Source organism: Juglans regia, chromosome 11 (assembly GCF_001411555.2).
Source record: "Juglans regia cultivar Chandler chromosome 11, Walnut 2.0, whole genome shotgun sequence".
NCBI lineage: Eukaryota > Viridiplantae > Streptophyta > Magnoliopsida > Fagales > Juglandaceae > Juglans > Juglans regia.
In genome coordinates, this window is record NC_049911.1 from 1,521,019 (window position 1) to 1,541,135 (window position 20,117).

Consider the following 20,117-nt stretch of genomic DNA (forward strand, 5'->3'; position numbering starts at 1 on the left):
TGCCGCTTCCTTCTCAGACTTCTCAAACCAACAACCATTTGGCTTATTCATCTGTAAAGGGGTAGCCTCCCGATGCACAGAGTCTTTCTCAACATTTGAAACCACCCTGCTAACCATTTCCACTGGTTCCTCCCGCAGAGACAGACTGGTGTCAAACTCAGGATACGATGCTCTTGTAATTGATAGAACAGTTCACCATTCACACTCGCAAAAATGATCTCCTTCGAATTCTGCTCCATACCTCCTCGGCGATCCCGAATTTCATCCAAGATTTCCTCCCGTCTGGCTTTTCTCGCATTCACCTTAGCAAGATCACGCTCAATCGCACTGTCTTTTTTCATACCAACCATCTTTCATTCCTGCTTCAATTCCCCCTTTCCAACATCCTCTTGGTGTACCTTCGTCTTGCCTTTCTTTATCGACTTTTCTTTAGGCCCACATTTGGATTCTAGGTGACCTTGTTTTTGACACCATCCACAAAACGACGAGGCCGCTTCATAAACAATTTCTTGATACAGAAATGTTAGACAGTATTCATTGTAGTGGTGCACACAATGCACATATGTGGATGGCTCTCTTTCACTTATATATATATATTTTTTCTCTTCCTTCCTTCAGACGCAGCGGCTTCTCTCTCTCATCTCTCTAACTAGCGTATCTCTCTCTCATCATCTCCGCTCTCTCTCATCTCTCTCTTCTCACTCTCTCTCATCTCTGCTCTCTCTCTCGCTCGTCTCGCTCTCTCTCATCTCCGCTCTCGTCTTGCTCTCGCTCTCTCTCTCATCTCTGCTCTCGCTCTCTCTCGTCTCGGCTCTCGCGCTCTCTCTCATCTCTGCTCTCTCTCTCTCTCTCTCATCTCGCTCTCTGTCATCTCCGCTCTCTCTCTCTCTCTCCTCTCTACTCTCTCTCTCGTTTCCCCTCTCTCTCATCATCTCTCCCATCCATCTCTAGTTGTAAATTTAACAAACATGTGGTGTAAATTTAACAAACATGTGGTGTAAATTTTGCCACATCATGTATGCAAAATTGGCGGCTATAAACAGTGGCTTCTATATATAATATTTCTTCTTGATAATGACTCGATTCAAGTCCTAGGGGACCCAACCAAAAATGATGCCTTAGAGGTTTAGACACATCCATTTCCACACAAATCCTTGCCGCTTCTGGTCTCGTAACACAAGTCGTGGCATTATCACGCTTCAAGAACCGCCCCAATCCACCGCCAATACTCTTCAAAATAAAGGAATGAAAATAATTTGGAGGGAGCCCTTGCAACGAAATCCACACAGGAACCAAAGGAGAATCCTCTTCTTCAATGAAATCCAAAGTCCAATGAAAAACACGAAACAAAACCCCTTCAATATCCGCATTTCCCCTCGCCATCACATTCACAAAATCCTCCTCTGTCAACAATCTAACTAGTAGATTGCGAGGATTTTTCAACTGTCCCACCACGGGCATGGCTTTCAAGTTCCAACAATTTTTAATGACTCCCCTGACATGATCCAAAGAAGGCATTCGAAGAAGAAATTTCAGCACAACCAAAAATAAAAAAGGTTCCACCGATTTAGTGATCTCAGTTTTAGAGAAGATGAAGAACATTTCACCATCATTGAACCATGGTTCTCTAAATGGGAGATCAATCATTGGTAAAGGTTGCGGCCTCTGCACCACAATATCTGCATAACAATTCCTTGCAGTCTCCATAGCCATCCCAAATCTCACAGTCGTCCTTGCATTTCTCTCCAGATTCGATCAATCACCACAATGGCTACCCGCCAAAGAAGCCGACGGGGCGGAAGATGGAACCATGCACAAAACCCTAGGACGCACCCCGATCCCGAGAAAATCCTGCGTATGTGATAGTTAATGTGAGTGGCTAAATCATTGCTTGAGCAACAATCGCGTGTCCCCCTTTTTTTGATCAAACCAAAATGCAAAGTCATTATACACAAAGTGAATACAATAGTAGTTATAGTCATTCAAACTTGATTGTTGTGCTTTTATTAGTAAATTTTGCTTCAAATGCATCATAAAAACTCAAATATTCGAATCCAACACCACTTTGTTGATATTCAAAATTCAACACAATAATGCAGAATAAGTTTATCTTGACAGGCTTTGTTCTGTTCATATCATACAAGTTCTTGAATATTTTGAGAAGATTGCATGCTAGAGACGCTTTTGCACACAAGTTGGAGTCGTTTCTTCTAACCTCATTACGAGGAAGGAAGTTATTCAAAATCCCATAATATATGATACCAATATCATCCAATGATCACATGGGAAAGAAATTGAGCAGGCAAAAATATGTCTTTGAATATTCACATGGATTGCCTAAACCTTGAGTTTCCCAAATTCCCCCCCTCACCAAAGGGTGATCGCATGGGGAAAGTGTTTGAGCCGGAACTGTGGGATGATTGATGAGCACTAGGTTAAAATATATTTTTTTAATATTATTATTATTTTAAAATTAAAAAAAATTAAATTATTTATTTTATTTTATATAAAAATTTTAAAAAATATAATAATTAAATAAGATAAAATTAGCTATCCCGTAAAAACAAACAAGCAAAGCTGCTCCTCCTGCATTAACCCAAATCCTGACAGAATCTCTCTCTTCACCACTTTATTTTGTCTCTTCATTTTAATCACTTGTATACTTAAATTTTTTTAACGTAATAATTAAAAAAATAATTTTTAACATATTGATATATTTTATTTTATTTTTTAAAAATATTTAAATATGTTAAAAAATAAAATAAAATAAAAAGAAAATTTATGTTAGCGGAGACCGGTGGACATTGTTGGCCGACAGCCTAGCATGAAATAGGTGTCTGATATCTAATCGTGGGTATTTTCTAGTTTCGCTATAAAGTTCAGACCCACGTCTGGAAGACACCGGGGTGGTTTAATGACTGTGTTATGGAAATTTGATACACAGATCCTGCATGTATTCCTAGATTCTAATCTGAGCTCTTCATTTTCTGTTTTTGTTGTAACATTCACACGCTTCTAGTGGTTATCAACGTCTGAGTCATGTCCACATCTTGAGTATGTGAAATCTCGTGTTTTTCGTTTTGGGGATAAACTCACAGTAGGGTAGATGGCTTATCCACCTGACCAAGCATTCTACACTAAAGGTGTTTTGAGGTTGGCGTTGGTTTTGGTGGGTTTGAGTTTGGCTGGCTACATAGTTGGGCCGTCGCGGTACTGGCGTTTGGAGTGGAATTCAACTACCCAAGCTCCATGCCCTTTATGTGTTTGCAATTGTTCCTCTGAGGATTTCCTACCCGTACATCTAGGCGAGTTTCAGTTTTCATTGCCCTTTAAAAGTATTTCTAAATATTGTAACATTGGTCGTTTTGCATATTTAGGTCTTGACTCCTCCTGTCTGACTTTGAACATTTCCATTACAAATAATACCCCATTGGTAGTTATGCTTCAGATGATGACTTGCCCAGTGACTGGTGAATTTAGTTTTAAAATGTTATTTTTAAATCTTGGTCTTAGAATATGTCAATCCTGTATGATAATGATGTTGATTATGCTCTGGATAAAATCTAAAAAATCCAAATTTATAGACCTAATTGATACATCAAAATTTTGAAGAGAATATTAAGATTTACAGCTCTGAGGAACAGATGGTTGAAGAAGACCACTTACGGGTTGGTCTGCCAAGTGATTTACACGATTCAGACATCTTTATTTATTTGTTTTGTTTTCTTCACATAAGTTTAGCGAACCCCCTACTAGGTCTTTCCTTTAATTAATCTAGGGGATGGTTAGAATTTTGAAATTTCTAGTGGTCTATCCTGTTTAACTTGAACTTCTGTGAGTATGGCAGGAATTGAGGCCGGTAATACTTAGATCCCTTTTAGGTGCAGATCCTTCTATTAATAACTTATACTTCATCGTATTTTTTTTATCGGTGTCTATCTTTGAACTTGCTGATATTAGTTATATTTTGATGTCACTTGAACTCATTGGTTTGTTCTTTATCCTTCTTGCAGAAATCATCAACAGTTCATTGGCAGGTCAGTTCATGCGTCTTATTTATGTTTTATTTGTGAAGTGGTATTGTGAGCACTCCAGAGGGATCAAGTGGTTTGGTAGTTGGAACCGCTAAAATTTGTGATCATGTTCTTGGCAGTTTGAAGCTTCTAATTCAACGTGTAGAACTTTTTGAAGCATCCAATAAACTTAGCATTTCCTTATCCGGGAAGTTCTTAAAACAAATCATACTACAAAGATACTCAAATAGGATTTAAAGTTGATAGTGTTTTTGAAGTATTCTAAGAAATACTTTTGACCTTCATCTTCATATTTTTAGCATACTAAGGTAAACTAGCCATCCCATCTTCTTCTATGGATAGTAATGATTGACTGAGATATGGTTAAATCCTTTTCCAAGTCAGGATAAGATGGTTGGAAATTTGAGATATTTTTGCTAAAAGACGCCTGTTGCCTTCAGTAACCCATTGATGTTGAAATGGAATATTTAGGTTCTTAAGAACTCAAGTCATTTTCTTTGAATATTAGTATAGAGCTTAGTAACTGTTAGTGGAAAGTGAATATGGTAAGAAGGCTCCCATGTTCTAAGAAAGATTGGCGTTGCCATGAGACGGGAGGCGGGTTAACTGCAAGAGTATACCAATGAACCTGAAAAGCTCTGGCTTTTAGGAGCACATGGATAAATTAGTAAAAGAAATGAAGCTCACTGCTACAATTACACATGTTTGATGCATGCCCTCTTGGCCTCAGTTTTCATGCAAACCCACAGCAGACTTGCTGCATAACTGTCAAAGAAAGTACAGGTCAATTTCCAACACAACCATTTAGCAATTCTCTTGTGCATGTTTGTCTAATCATTTTCTTCTCCATGTGTAGACTGTGGTAAAAATGATCCCGATATGAAGGAGGAAATGGAGAAGGATTTTGTAGCTTTACTGTCAGAGGAGCTAAATTTACGGAAAGCTGTTGCCAATGATACCATAGAACAGACCAAAGCATTAGTGAGAGATGCTATGAAAACCTGTTCGCACTATCGACGGGAGGCAGAAAAGTGCAGTGCTGGAGTGGAAACTTGCGAGGAAGCCAGGCAGAGGGCTGAAAGAGAACTTGCAGAGGAGGTTAAGCTTTCGGCATTGTGGGAGAAACGAGCTCGCGAACATGGGTGGTAGAATAGCAGAAGAATATACCAAAGCATTATTATGTTTTTCTCCTATGCTAATGTTAGGTTTTAGATTGTGACGTAGCTTCTACAACTTATGCTTAGAGGTCTCGCTTGTGAATATAGATTACCTGACATTACCTTTGACCTTTTTTAACCTTTTAAGTGGTCTTCAGTCTGAGAACTAAACATTTTCAGGCTGCTACGTTCAAACCAAAATGAAAGTACTACAGTAATCATATCAATCAATAACTAGTGAAAATGAAATTCAAAACCACATTTTATTCCTTGAAACTACTACGTACCCTTTTGTCACCAAACTATCTAAGTTATTACTTTGCTCGCAATTTGAGACAAATCGCAACCGTTCTCATTAATATTTTCTAAAGTTAAGATCGGATGAAAAATAGGTAGTATGATTGTAAGGGAGGCACCACCCGCTACAAGATCGGGCCAAGCCCATAGGAATAGATGGGCCATGAGACGCTCTAGCAGAAGGGAATTGAAATGAGGAACAAGATGGGCCGGGCTAAAGGGCGAGACTGGCCCAAGAAGCTCATAAAGAAGCAGAAAATTAGCATGCGCAGGGTGTGGACCCTTGAGTCAGAATGCCTAACACCTCTATTGGCCGACAATCCATGTACACAGGATCATGGACAACCCTAAACACCGATGGCTAGACAGACCTGGAAGGTGGGCGCACCAAGCCGAGACCATGCCGCATCTAATGAAGGTCGGAGACAAACACACCACGACATGTACCGTGGACTGTTAGTAGTTGTCACGATCAAGGATGGATGACCTGTCATGTGGCAGAATGTTGAAAGAAGGCACGATCGAAGTACAGAGCGACATTACCACGATCAGCTTGCCAGGGTGCCACCTCAATTAGGTATATACTATATACACCCCCTCCCCCCAACAAGGGTAAAAAACTCTCTAAGCACTCTCACTTGAACCCTCTTAAATTATAGACTGAAAATCCAAACTAACTTAGGCATTGGATGTGTTTCTTACCATCCTGAGCCCTCATTTCTTCATTTTCACAGGAACGAATCGACCCATCGCAGAGTTGCTTGGGCTGCGAAACACGACACCAAAAGTGGTGCCATCTTTGGGATCTTTCCTATAGAAACGTGTCCTTCGTATGCCGACAACGACGAGTTCCCAGACCACACAAAGAGAAGAAGACCACCCCTAGACCATGGAGGCAAGACTTGCTAAGATGAGAGACACGATCAAGAAACTAATGGAAGAAGTGGGAGGTCTCCAATAGGAAAATGCAGTGCTGCGGAATGAGTAGAACCCAACCACAATGAAGAGTTCATTGCTAATGAAGAGTTGGCAAAATGAGTAGAACCCAGCCACAATGAACATGTCGAGTCGCGACACACCCCAGAGATCAATGTGGCCGAGGAAGAGAGGCCCCCGGATGCACCTCAAGCTCTGGGAGCTTGGGGACAAGTACGCCGAAATGGCCAAGCGGATGGACACGTCATCTTTCGTTGATCAGCTGCTCCCAGGTGGAAGGATATGACGGGTCCAAGGACCCGCTAGAATACTTGGAAACATTCAAAGCCCACATGACCCTCCACGGGTTCCCGGGCGAGATCTCGTGCCAAGCCTTCCCGCTGACACTAAAGGGAGTAGCAAGGGCATGGTTCAGATCCCTACCACCAGGGTTTGTCGATAGTTTCGGCGAGTTGGCCCACCTCTTCCTAATGCAGTTCATGGCAAGCTGAAAGAGGAAACACCCAGCTGCTTACCTCCTAACAATAAAGTAACTCGAGGTTGAAAGCCCTAAGGCATACCTCTCCCGATTTAATCAGGAGCACATGACCACGAACGACCCAGACGAGAAGATTACCTTGGCGGCCGTGCTGGGAGGAATTCGGTCGCGAAATCGATTCATAACCGAAATAGCACAGAAGACCCCTAAAACTCTAAAAGATTTCATGGATCTCGTTGATGGCTTCATCAACGCCGAAGACACCCTCCGGGCCTTGATGACCCCCCGAAAAATTGAAATAGAGCAAACGCATTGCAGTGCACCCAAGAAGTCAAACGAAGGAATGAGGCACCGGCTCGGGCGCACTGCAGAGCTCGAGCACATACAAGTATGATCGTGGAAAGGAAACACGCCCCAAGCTCGCATGAGGGGCCTCAGCAAGGACGGGAGAACCACAAGTACTACACCTACCACAAAACAAACAGGGACCGCACCAAAGACTGCCATACTCTAAAGTAGAAAATGGAAGAACTTGGGAGTTTGCTGGACCAACAGCGCTAGGAAGGTGAACGGTCGACTCGGCGGGCAAACAAGCACCTAAGACCTCGACGAAGTGAAAGCCCGAGGGGACGAAGGGTCAGGAGGGAAGCCCAAAGGAGTCTTCAAAGCTCGATTAGGGCAAACAACCCGAAGGAAGCCCCACTTCGTCGGCACGACGGGCCCACGCCTGTAGGGCACGGTATGAGGAAGTATTCACGGCTGAGAGGACAACCACCAGGATGAGGAGACATGCAGGAGGGGCTTTCATAACATTTAGTGAAAAAGATGAGAAGGGCATCCTCCACCCTTATGACAACGACCTGATGGTCGCTGTGCAAATCGCCAACTTCATGATACGAAGAGTCTTGATCGACATTGGCAGTTTAACCGACATCCTCTTTCTGGGAAGCGTTCGTCACAATGGGAATCAACCCTGACAGTCTACGATCGATGTCGATGTTACTTAAAGGTTTTAAGGGAGATGTCATCCAGCTGATGAGAGCCATCACCCTATCCATCTTGGCCGGGAAGGCCCATAGAACCTCTGCCACAATGACCAACTTCCTGGTGGTAAATGCCCCATCCTCGTATAGCGTGATATTGGGCCGACTGACCTCGAAAAGCTCAACGGCAGTGACGTTCACCTACCACCTCAAGATGAAGTTTCTCATGTAATCGGGGGGAGTGAAGTCCGAGGTGAGCAAGCGTTGGCCCGGGAGTGTTATGCTCGGAAATTGCAACACGAGGGCGAGGACGTCAGGGCAATCGAAGAGAAGGGGTGACCATTGAAACCCCCCCCCCCCCTCCCCCCAACTGACCTTAACAAATTTGGACGAAGAAGTCCAAGATGAGCCAACAGACCTTACGACAGGTAGAGCCCAATGAACCCTCGGAGCTGGTTACTGTGGACCACCAAAGGCCCGAGCGCACCGTACAGGTAGGGACTAAGATGGCCCCCGAATTAAGACAAGCCATGAAGAAATTCCTCATCAAGCACCAGGACGTCTTTGCGTGGAGTCACGAGGAGATGCCTGAGATCAATAACACAATCATAGAACACTGCCTTTGCGTCGATCCTGGGGCTCGAAAATTCAAGCAAAAACACTGGAGCTTCAGTGCCAAAAAGTACGCCGCCATAGCTAAGGAAGTGGACTAACTCCTCGCAGCCCACTATCCTGAGTGGCTATCCAATGTGATATTAGTCAAGAAGGCGAGCGGGAAATGGAGGATGTGTGTTGACTTCACGGACCTAAACAAGGCTTGCCCAAAGGACAGCTTCCCTCTGCCTCACATTGATTTGATTGTCGACTCAACTGCGGGCCACCAACTACTCAGCTTCATGGATGCATACTCGGGCTACAACCAGATCTGCATGAGCCCGGATGACAAAGAGAAGACAATCTTCATCACCGACCAAGGATTGTACTGCTAGCAATAAGGCCATGCCCTTTGGGCTAAAAAAATGCTGGCACCACATACCAGCGACAGGTCAACTGAATGTCCAAAGACCAAATCGGCCAGAGCATGGAAGTCTAGTGGACAACCTGCTAGTCAAGAATAAAAAGCCCAAACAACATATGTTCGACCTTCAAGAAACCTTCACAGTATTACAACGCTACAAGATGAAGTTCAACCCACTGAACTGGGCCTGGCCAAAAATCCAGCATCTACTAGCCGACAATCCATATACACAAGGTCAGGGACAACCCTGGACCCTGGACACCGATGGATGGATAGACTTGAAGGTGGGCCTACCAAGCCAAGATCACTCCACATTTAATGAAGGTCGGAGATTGACACACCACGACGTGTATCCTGGGCTGTCAGCAATTGCCACGATCAGACATGTATGACCTGTTGTGTGGCAGAATGTTGGAAGATGGCACAACCTGAGTACGAAGCGACATCACCATGTTCTGCTTGCCAGGGGGCCATCCCAACAAGGTATATATAACCCCCCCTCGCCCGGCTAGGGCAAAAAACTCTCTAAACACTCTCACTTCAGCCCTCTTAAATCATAAACTGAAAACTCAAACTGACTTAAGCATTGGAGGTGTTTCTCACCATCCCGAGCCTTCATTTCTCCATTTTCATAGAAACAAATCGACCCATCCCGGAGTTACTTGGGATGCGAAACGCGACATCAACAATGATGATACAAAGTGCAAAAGGAATGACAAATTGGAGGTGGAGCTATAATTGCTGACCGAAGTTGCAAATAATCATATTAATTTGTAACTACACAATATATGCAATCAATCTCGTGCATATTCCATGACATGCATGAAGAACAGTACTCATCCATCGCCACCAGGATTCACAAACGAATCTGATTTCTCGTTTACTTTAGACCCTACCTTCAGAATTGACCGCAAGGGCTTTGGATCCTCTTCACGTTCTAACGAAGTTGACTTTTTGGTAGCTTGTTTCATCTTCTTGTTCTGTTTGGGTTTACTCATGCTCATCTCCTCCACCACGTCATGGAAGCTAACCTTTTTCTTTGGAGCTTTTGGTTGTGGTACCGCAGCAGATGATGTTTCTTCCTCTTCCAGCTGCCTTTTAACAGAGTTTATCTGAGAATCATTGTCTTGAACTGGTTGGAGTTCCCTACCATGGGAATCACCAAAAGGCTCTAAAGTCTTTGAAGCGTTGTCTTGCTCGAGCTCAATCTTGGCTCCTGAAAGTGCAGCTTCACCTGGGCTTGCTGCAGCCATTTGGTGGTCACTCTTTGAGTCAGCCCCATCTTTTGCAGCACTGGGTATAGGCACTTGGGAAAAACCACGGTTCATTAATGGAGGGGGCCCCAAAGCCAAGGTGATCTTGAGCGCTTGTGATACTAGGCTTTTCAAGAAGTTGAAGAGCCTGATGTAGATGTTCGAGTTTTGGAGTTGGTGCTCCCTTTGATCCATCAGTTAAATTTTGTCCGAAGATGTATTGGGGGTGAAATGTCAGGGTATTGGTGGGAGGGTTTAAGTTAGAATCTGCTGCGGATAATGTGGGTACAAACTACAAACTTTGAAGTAAGGGGAGTTCTTTGGGAGAGATCCTTTTCTTTTCTCGAGGAGAAGTTAACCCTAAAGCTTTCTGCACTTTTAAAGTTGTAGTCAAAGTAAAGGAGCTTTAGAGAATATTGGTAGGCTTTGCCCTGAAAAATGGCATCATTTATGGCGTTGAATGTGTGGCAAGATTGAACCTGCATGTATAGCTTGGTTGCGTCTTTGGAGAAAAGTTAAAAAAAAAAAAAAAAAAAACACAGTAAATCTCAAAGCTCCCAAGTTCATAACTTCATATCCACCTAAATGTCAATGCTTGCGGGTGAATAGATGCTTGACAAATCGACAAATCGGGGTGTATCAGTCTTCTGGGCGTTGGCAATATGAACAGATGCTTGATGCTGCATGTTCAGAATTTGAAGTTCGAACTACAAAAAAGAGATCCTCCATGCGAGCTGGCAGCCATAGTAATTGAACTCTGGCTTGGGGCGAAGACAGTAGTAATTCAATAAAAATGGCGGCCTTTCTTGCAAGTAGTGGCATCGTAAATTGCAGAACCAACCCAACCTCTATCTTTCCTCTAGAAGAAAGCAATGATATCTTCTTCCATCTAGAGGAGATTCTAGCGTCCAGGAAATGTATATATAAACCTGGCATCAGCACGACAACCTCGAATCTGAGATTCCATGGAAGCATACAGAGGACGAGAAAAGTAAAATTCGGTAGTTTTTAGTAACATGTATGTTCATCACCACAACGTTTAATTCAAAGTTTTTCGGCTGAGTTGAAGATCAGACCCCGCGCATATTTAATATTATCCATATAGAACTTGAACCCTCATACTATATGTTTCTCTTTTTAAATTTGACCATCCACACATAATTAGAGACACTTTTAATCCTTAATATAATTAGTGATCATGTTATGACATAAAAAAAACCCACTTGTTGATTAATGAATGTTGTGGGATTGAATGAGCCAATAATTTTCAGAGCATCGTTTAATTTGATTAAAAAAAAGAAGAAGAAGAAGACATTAATAACAATAAAAATCACAAAGTATACATTTAGACACTATGAGAGATATAATTCATTCAACTTAAATCCTATGATACAATTAAATCTGTAGCCACATTTCTGTTTCTAAATTATTGCAACAAAATTTGTGTACAGACACATACATATATATACATACATACATATATATATATATATACATATATATATATATATAAAGAAGTCTTGTGCAACTCTTCCTAGCAATTAATACCATCCACCCTTCTTTTTATGTTACAGAATAATGATACATTTTATTATATAACAAAATTATAATAAAGAACAAATTATATGATGAAGCATTGACTTCAAGATGCTTCGTCTCTTGCACCAGTTGGAGAACTAGGAACAAATGGAACAAAACCCCGTCCTCCAAATGCTGGTCTCATGAACTTGTCATCAAATTTTCTCCACCAGTAATGGACAGTGTGAGTGGGGTTACTTATTAGCAATCTTAAGCTGTTCTTGCGGGGGGGTGGATTGTTGCCCTCCTCACTTGGATCGCCATTTTCGATGAATGAAATGTTCAAGTCTTCTAGACTTGGAATGTCAGTTGCATCTGAGATTGCAGGTTTTGCATGGCGTAACAGCATTGCTTCAATTAGATGCTTTGTTACGGAACCAAACACCTATTTTGAAAAAAAAAGAAAATAGTTGTAATAATAAGAAGATAATCTCATATAATGTTGAAGAAACTGACAGGTTCAATAGAATGTGCAACCTAACCGCCTACAGATAATCCAAAAATGAAACAAGAGATTGGACCCTTCATTGTTTGTTTTCATATATGTTCTGTTTCGAGTCAAATGAGTGTGATAAAAGTTATTGGAAAAGGAGTATAGGGCAATATAAAACGACAAGACAGACCATTGCAAGAAAAATTCCTCTTTTTTTAGCACTGGAAAAGTGTACCAACTTTTCTAAATAACTTGCACAATTTTGAAAAGGCTATCTTTTTTAATTTCATATCCTTGGTTCTTTTTCTGACAATTTTTTTCCTTGATGAAAATCTTCTGGGATCCCAAACATAAGCCAGAGAATAAAACACCATTTAATTTGCCAAACAGAACCAAAGACTTGTGGGTTCAATGGATAGCGCTAGTGTTACATGACAGTCTACTTACAGTTACTTTAAAGCAATGATTTCACGGAAATACAAGAAAACATACCACGGTACTAAATAGAACAACAATTATGGTGCAAGTGATCATCAGTGCATATTCCTTTGATATGTCTTTAGAACTCGAAAACTGCATGTAATTTCACAAATCAATATCTGCCAAAAAACTAAATGATTTAAAATATTATAGACATGAAACGCCAGAAACTTACCTGATTATAGGACAATGCAATAGTTACTGCACCCCGCATTAGGCCTGCCCACCATATTATAAACTGAGATTTCAAATAGTTAGCACACTTTCAACTAGACTCAAACAAGAATAGCTAAGCGCCCAAGTGCCTGCCGTTGCTACCTGTTGTCGAAGCTCAATCTTTGTATTGTTTCGCTTTTTCATGCAATTTGTAATATTCGAAATAGGGAACACAAATGCTGCTCTTCCAATCAACACTAACGCAAACAATGTTGAACTGACAGCAATTGAAGTTCCTGCACTGAAGAAAAGAGAACAATACCAGTTAGAGAGCAGTATACATCTCTTTTGCTTTCTGAGGGATAATGGCAATGGTTAAAACGCACTTATTCGGTAGCAAAGTTTTATGGCAATGGAAGCATTCAGGATACCTTATATCTAAACGTGGTAAGTGTCATTTCATTTCACCTATGACGACATTTAAACTTTCAACAAACTATTAGCTATTGAAACTGAAGGAGAAAAGTTGTAGAAATACCTTGCATTGCTCTCTTTCCATTTGTCAATGTCCAAGGCATCCATACCAACATACAGAAATATAAAAGTTTCTGCAATAAAGGAAATTGTTGCAAATGCATGCCTGAAATCATAAAACCATTTGCAAGTTAGGACTTACCAACATAACTCATTTGTTAAATGAAACTCACTCATGGTTATTGTCTTGACAACCCAACTCATTAATTTTTTTTATCTAACTCATGAGAACCTTAACTCATCCTAGTAAGAATCAGGACCAGGGAAACAAAATCAAAGTTCCCCAGCAATTACACTTTCGAGCTTATCTATTCTATTTCAGACGGACAGATTACCTTCTTTGCCTATCAAACTCTCTTTGCAGGTGCACCCTAAATCTTTGTCTTTTGCAGTCTTCTGCACAATTTACAAACTGTGATTTTTTTGTGCGTACGGATTAGTTTGATCTGTTTTTATCATGGTTACTGAGTTTTACAAGCATTTATTACTTATCTTTCTCTAGGTTTTTAAGGGCCCTAATGATGGGTATTACAATTCTTAGTTGGAATAACAAAAGCAAAATCTATATATATATATATATATTTTTTTTTTTTCATGTGCAATGAGTATAAAGAACCATGGATTCCCAAATATGGGAACGGATCTTAGTAATATGTACCAGGAGGCCTCTCTCCTTTTAGGCATTGTTATGCTTCGTATCTTCACTATAATATGATCCCTTTATAATTCAAATTTTCAGACAATCATCTTACATTTTGATACAAATATCCAACGCATAAAACAGATTAAGGGATTATTGTCTTACTTGGTTGTTATCCGCGAGCTTTCTGTAACATTGTGCCATGTGTAGTGAGACATGACAATGCCGCAGAAGAATATTGTCAAGATCCCACTAAGATTTAAAAGCTGCAGGAAGAAATTAGGAATTTATTAATTTCAATGAAATTCACCACAAAGCAATGGATCCATAGTCACCAACTCTTAAAGTGGCATTTTCAGTGTTAAAAAAGGTTATGAAAATGATATGGCCTCTATCTTCCATTCTGCTCGTATCTGTAAACACCCTATTTCTGAAATCATCTCATATATTATTATTACTTGGGTGGTCAACAAATTCAATATTTCTCACAAAATAGTATATTGAGTTATAGCTTTTTCAAGTATAAAACCTACGACATGATGTGAAGACATAAGAGAGCAAACTGTCAACACATGGGTTCTATAAGAACCTTCAGCAAGTGTAACTTATTTGGTTCCAATTGAAAGTCCAAGATGCCAGCCAAAAATGATTAACCACTATAAATGCATCACAAGATATAACATCATTGACTGCTGATGTGCTGCCAAGGCTATCAATGGACATGGAACAATAAATTTAACCCATTGTGTCAATGGGGACAAAACTTTCCCACACATTAATCGCAAGTTTATTTTTACAGTTCAATCACTAAATAAATTTTCATTATTTAACTGGATATAAGTTGCAGCTCTTTTTTAAGGGTATAGCAATCACAATCCCCAAAAAAAAAAGCAAAAAATAAAGAAAAGAAAAAGGGATAAAGAAAGAAAGAAAAATGTAGATGAGGACACAAAAAGGAAGTGAATTTTAAGAAATAAGAATCGATGGTACCTCAGCCAACATGTATGATAAATAAGCCATAAGCATCATGAGTGCAACTTCACGGTCTGTGGAATGCCTGTGGTGGAAGAACAATAATGTCAGGGTATAATCAGGCTTACATAATTAGGGGTCCTTTAACCTGTGATCTGGAGTCTTAGTTTGCCATTCATCTCAGTTCAAGAAAATGGATCCTAACTTTTGGCCTTGATGTCTTTTACCACTCTAGCCACATTGTTTTGCACGCTCATATTTACTAGCAACTGTCTTCAATTTATCTAATTGTCCATTTTCTTTTTCCCCAACTAGCTGTGTCTCTATCCAGGATTTGAACCTTAATATCTTCAAATGCGTGCAAGATCATGTAGTTTCTTCCTGGATGAATGTAATTACTAGCTAATTTTTGTGTAAATGCCTAAATATGCAGTAAAACTTGTATGAGGATAGAGATCCAAGAATTGCCCAGGTTACAGACTGATATTGTGTAGTTCAGTTACAAGTTGGAAACTTATCCACGTGCAGGAAAGATATAGTTTCACATTGCAAAAAACTCTTCAGCTTCCTTTGCTTTCTATTATCAATCAGAATAAATGTTATTACTGTATGTTATCCTACACTTCTCTTCTTTACAGACTCATTGTTTCAAACTTGATACTGACACCAATTATGAATTATAAGCCTAACTTAAAGTGCTGAGGTGGGGCTCCAAGTTCATCAATTTTACGTGACAGGAAGCCCACACAAATATGATGGGGCCATGGGGTTATAGGTAGGCAAAGATCCAATATTACTTACTAAGGAACCCTGTGGAACAGTGTCAAAGTATCGGGGATGCAAAAACATTAAAAGAAATATGTAAAATAGGTAAATACTGTGAATGAAGAGCCATAATGCATATGTTTGTACCTTCCAAAGTAAAGTGTCTTGATGATATAAGCACTTATAAGACCCGCCTAAAACATGACCATAGAGAAAGTAAGAAGATATATAGATGGACAGTGAGTTTCCAATAAACAGCGTAATAAAATTTAGCAAGCCCAAAAAACATAAAAAATAAGACTGATTTGATGGTAAGTTGCTAGCATATGAGCTCGCAAGTCCAAGCAACGAAATACTTAAACGAGCTGCAATGCTGGTGAACCACCATAAGTGTTGTTGATTTAAACAAATGGCATAATTCTTCACCACTATGAGGAATGTAATTGTGTCCATGCATGTGAAAATTAACTAGGATTAAAACAAAGTATATCTGGACATTCACAAATACAGAAAGTAAGTAAATTTGTATTAAGAATATCTGCAGAATTTGTTCTGCCAACTGTGACCCTTTCACATAAGCTTAAGTTTTTGGGACAAGTGGTGATTTCACATGGTATTAGAGTAAAAGTCTTGAGTTCGAATCCTGACTCTACACTTCACCTCATTTAATTAAATACTCCACATGTTTGGCGCACTCATTCAGAGGGAGTCTAGCCCACACGTGAGGGGGAGTATTAAGATATAAAATAAATAATATAATCTATCTCTTTCTATAAGTTTAAGTTTTTGAGACAAGTAGTGATTTTACCTACATGGCCTCAAGCATACTGCACAGGTTAACATTTTAGCTTGATGCTTTACAATCCGTACAATGCAATTCCTCACTATAACAGTCATGCTTGATTATCAACAATGAACTCAATGTGCGCCAACTAAACAACTAAAAACAATAAAAGAGGAAATGAAGAAACAACTTACTACTAAACCAAGAGCAGTACTGGAGAAGAAGAGATAAAGGAAAGTCCACAACAATTTCAATGCTGTAAGAGCATCAATATTGCTGAAATCAAGTGTTTGGACTGCATTGAAAAGCACAATAGAGGTGGCATCATTCACCACTCCCTCACCGAATACAATACTGTAAAGTAAGGGTGTTTCATCTTGACTGAGAACCTTTAACATGAGAAAAAGATCATGGATTAATCACATATATCAACAACCATATATTAATAAGTATGAGGGTCGAATTGTCAACTGCACCTGCAGAGTGCAAACTGAATCTGTTGCTGAGAATATCGCACCAATAGCTGCACATATAGGAAGATAAAATACTCAGTATAAAAGAATAATGGAAACCATCGCATAAAAAAATTGTTTCAACGGTAGTTATTATTCACCTAGGTAATCTTCAATACCCAGGTTTGTCACGCCAATCCTCTTAAATAGCAAATAGGCACCTAGATAGTCCAAAAGTAAAAATGATGGACTTAAGACTTATTATTGAGTGAAAATATAACATCGTATACCAAATATGAGTATATGGCAAAAGATCAGTATCATGCTTGAATAGGAAAAGCAAACAGTCGAAGTGGATGGAAGATTGCAGATCTTACCTAGTGATATTATACAGAATGAAATCATTGTACCGAATACTCCGAACAAAAATATCGTTGTGAAATTCTTGAAAAATTGCTTTTTCTTGACCTGAAAACTGGAAACAGATCAAGAACTGATGTCAATCTACGTTGATGTAAGAATCAATACAGGTTTAAGAAAGAGGACATTTCGTGGAAATAAAATTAAAAATAAACTTAAAAAATAGTTTCCAGAAAAAGATTCCAATGAAACAGCATTTAAGAGTTTTCTCTGTTACTCTAGAAGAAGAACTTTTAACCCCACATCACTATCTTCTCTTTTCTTGCGTTGTTTGGAATTTCGGACCCCAAAACAAACCACAAACCATATATATAGTAAAGGCACGGTTTTTCTGGGAACCAATCACAAGGACATTGAGAGATGGGAAGAGATCATACCCGGCATTGAAAATGATTGGGGGAAGCAGATAAAGGAAGAACAAATCCTCACTAAAGACTAGTATTTGAGAGCTCTGAAACTTGCTCACCAGCAACACCACCACTCCAGAGCACAACCCCTGATCCAACCAATAGCAAAAAACAAGAAAACCCATATTTGAGTAGATCATCTTTTACCAAAAAAACCAATCATATAAACACAGTTCCAAGTACCAGCAGGAGGGCAGTGATGGATTCGTTGGCCCAGCGGTGCTCTTCCAGAAGATGACCGATGACGATGCAAGCGCAGAGGAGCGCAAAGAAGACGGTGAGTGCAATGATGGTGCTTGTGCTAAGAAACGAAGATGATGATTGGAGGTCGGGGAGCAGAACCGGTAAGGTTTCGAGCACAGCCATTTATTGGATTCTGTAGCTGGATTTGGCATTCACAAAACGGGTTCGATTCGTTTGGAGAGAATTTAAGAGACACGCGGTGTGGGATTTGTAGGAGTTTGGAGCTAGTGATTGGACGTTCAGACCTAAGTCCGACGTTGTTTTATAACCTTGGGCTCTCAGGACTTTGATTCAAGGATGTAATGGAGGGAAGAATGGTAGTTGGTACGTGTTCGGATTCTGTGTAATGAGATGCAGCCTTTATATCTGCATCTGCCAGATGTCACTGAGGGATCGTGCCATGCATACAGTTCATAATTATTAGTAATGTTTATTCTCCTATAAATATCTCAACTCATCTCATCTCATTATTACAACTTTCTTAAATTCTCACACAAAATGTAATAAATAATTCAATTTTTATTCTACTATTCATAAACTATTTCAACTCATCTCTGAATCTAAACAACTCTTAAATAAAAATTTTGAAACACAGAATACTCTTAAAACAGAGTTGGAGGATAATGAGAAAATTTACTATTTATAAATATTATTTTTAAAAAAATGATAAACACACGTCATTTTTCACAATACATTACACAATTATGATAATTTAGTAAAATATTTTATAAAAATAGCATTATTTTATAAAAATATTCTCATTTTAAAACATATATTTTAAAATATATTGTAAAATGTATTGGGTAGAAATCTTTGCTCAGCCTTTTTGAGAACCATAGAGCCATTCATGGGATAGAAAGCTGCCCACAAGCACTTTATATGTAAATTAAATAGACGTAGACATAATAATAGGTGAATTTCTATATATAAGTAATCTGAATCTGTAGACAATACAAACATCATCAAATGACTATAAACGAAGAGATCTTAATTAAGTGATAATCAGCTAGCTAGCTAGTTAGTTGGATCGGGATCACGTGTTTAAATTTATATAACATTAATTTTTGGAAGTTTGTTTGAGGACGAGATTCAAACAGGTGGTGCATATGATGTGATTTGACTAGAAGAGTATACGGTAGAGAAACGTGGCTTTCACAACAAAAATGAAAAGGGTACCCAGATGGACCTCCAATTAATGAATGGATCCCACGATTGATTTTAGGTACACCATCACACTCACATCTTGTGTTATCCATTATTTTCATGGATACCCACAACTACAGATCATGTCACTAGATATCTAATAGAGTAATGTTATATATAGTTAGAGAGTACTTAAGTATTATATAATTATTTTGAAAAAAATTAAATTTTTTTAAATTTTTTTTTTTTAATATGAAATTTATATTTATTTTTATTTAAAAAAAATTATACGATATTTATACTATTATAATTATAATTATATTTCTCGTATCAAAATCACATGTTCCATCATCACGTCTTTCCGTGGGGGGAAAGAAAAGTGGATCTTATGGTAAATATATACATACATACATATATATATATATATATATCTATATATATATATATTTAAACTTCAACCTTTCCAGGGGATATATGTTACTTTGAAATAATAATATTAAATTAATAACATAAAAAAATGGTAATTTAGATCTGCCATGAATCTCGTGAAAAACACGGGTCTCCTAGAAAGTTCATGAGAAATTTAGGGCTATCAATCTGACGCAATCTGAGGCAAGATGCCCGAGTTCGAAGATCATGAAAAAGGTGGGGGTGAGAGTGAAAGTGAAACAAAGAATAAGCTCCAGGTAGCTTTGAAGTGTGGCCATGAGGCATCGTTGATAAGGTTAAAAGCCATGCAAGGACGCAAACAAACAACTGAAAAGGACTGCTTTGGCCGCTTCAATTGAAACTGTTCGCAGCCAGTACTGTTTCTACTCTTCCCCTCCCTCAAGATGGCATAGAATATTGTTGCGTTGAGTGCTTTTATTGCCAGCTAACCTAAGACAGCTTGAATTCCACATCTTATGAATTAAAAAGCACTTAAGCATAAGCATCTTTTCTTATTTGTTGTTC

General features: G+C 39.3%; 2 protein-coding genes across 2 annotated transcripts; one reads left to right on the forward strand and one right to left on the reverse strand.

The window, feature by feature from the left end:
• The first annotated feature begins 2,815 nt into the window (after positions 1 to 2,815).
• On the forward strand, positions 2,816 to 5,334 carry LOC108988832. Its single transcript, XM_018962206.2, has 3 exons — positions 2,816 to 3,305; positions 4,014 to 4,037; positions 4,891 to 5,334. The coding sequence occupies exons 1-3, from the start codon at positions 3,107 to 3,109 to the stop codon at positions 5,181 to 5,183; spliced, it is 516 nt and encodes a 171-aa protein (XP_018817751.1). The 5' UTR covers positions 2,816 to 3,106; the 3' UTR covers positions 5,184 to 5,334.
• A 6,224-nt stretch (positions 5,335 to 11,558) lies between these two features.
• On the reverse strand, positions 11,559 to 18,286 carry LOC108988829 (sodium/hydrogen exchanger 1-like). The gene is made up of 14 exons (XM_018962200.2): positions 17,961 to 18,286; positions 17,748 to 17,866; positions 17,328 to 17,425; positions 17,112 to 17,171; positions 16,975 to 17,021; positions 16,693 to 16,887; positions 15,862 to 15,908; positions 14,968 to 15,034; positions 14,143 to 14,243; positions 13,342 to 13,443; positions 12,966 to 13,104; positions 12,823 to 12,885; positions 12,660 to 12,740; positions 11,559 to 12,119 (listed from the first exon to the last, which is right to left on the reverse strand). Exons 1-14 carry the CDS (start codon positions 18,141 to 18,143, stop codon positions 11,799 to 11,801), a joined length of 1,623 nt encoding a protein of 540 aa, XP_018817745.2. The 5' UTR covers positions 18,144 to 18,286; the 3' UTR covers positions 11,559 to 11,798.
• Positions 18,287 to 20,117: the final 1,831 nt, after the last annotated feature.

Coding starts and splice junctions, on each gene's coding strand:
- LOC108988832 (XM_018962206.2), top strand. CDS start 3,107: ATGGCTTATCCACCTGACCAAGCATTCTACACTAAAGGTGTTTTGAGG. Junction 3,306..4,013: donor TTTCCTACCCGTACATCTAG/GCGAGTTTCAGT, acceptor TCCTTCTTGCAG/AAATCATCAACAGTTCATTG. Junction 4,038..4,890: donor CATCAACAGTTCATTGGCAG/GTCAGTTCATGC, acceptor CTCCATGTGTAG/ACTGTGGTAAAAATGATCCC.
- LOC108988829 (XM_018962200.2), bottom strand. CDS start 18,143: ATGGCTGTGCTCGAAACCTTACCGGTTCTGCTCCCCGACCTCCAATCA. Junction 15,909..16,692: donor GTACTGCTCTTGGTTTAGTA/GTAAGTTGTTTC, acceptor GTCATGTTTTAG/GCGGGTCTTATAAGTGCTTA. Junction 12,741..12,822: donor TTGCATTGTCCTATAATCAG/GTAAGTTTCTGG, acceptor AATTACATGCAG/TTTTCGAGTTCTAAAGACAT.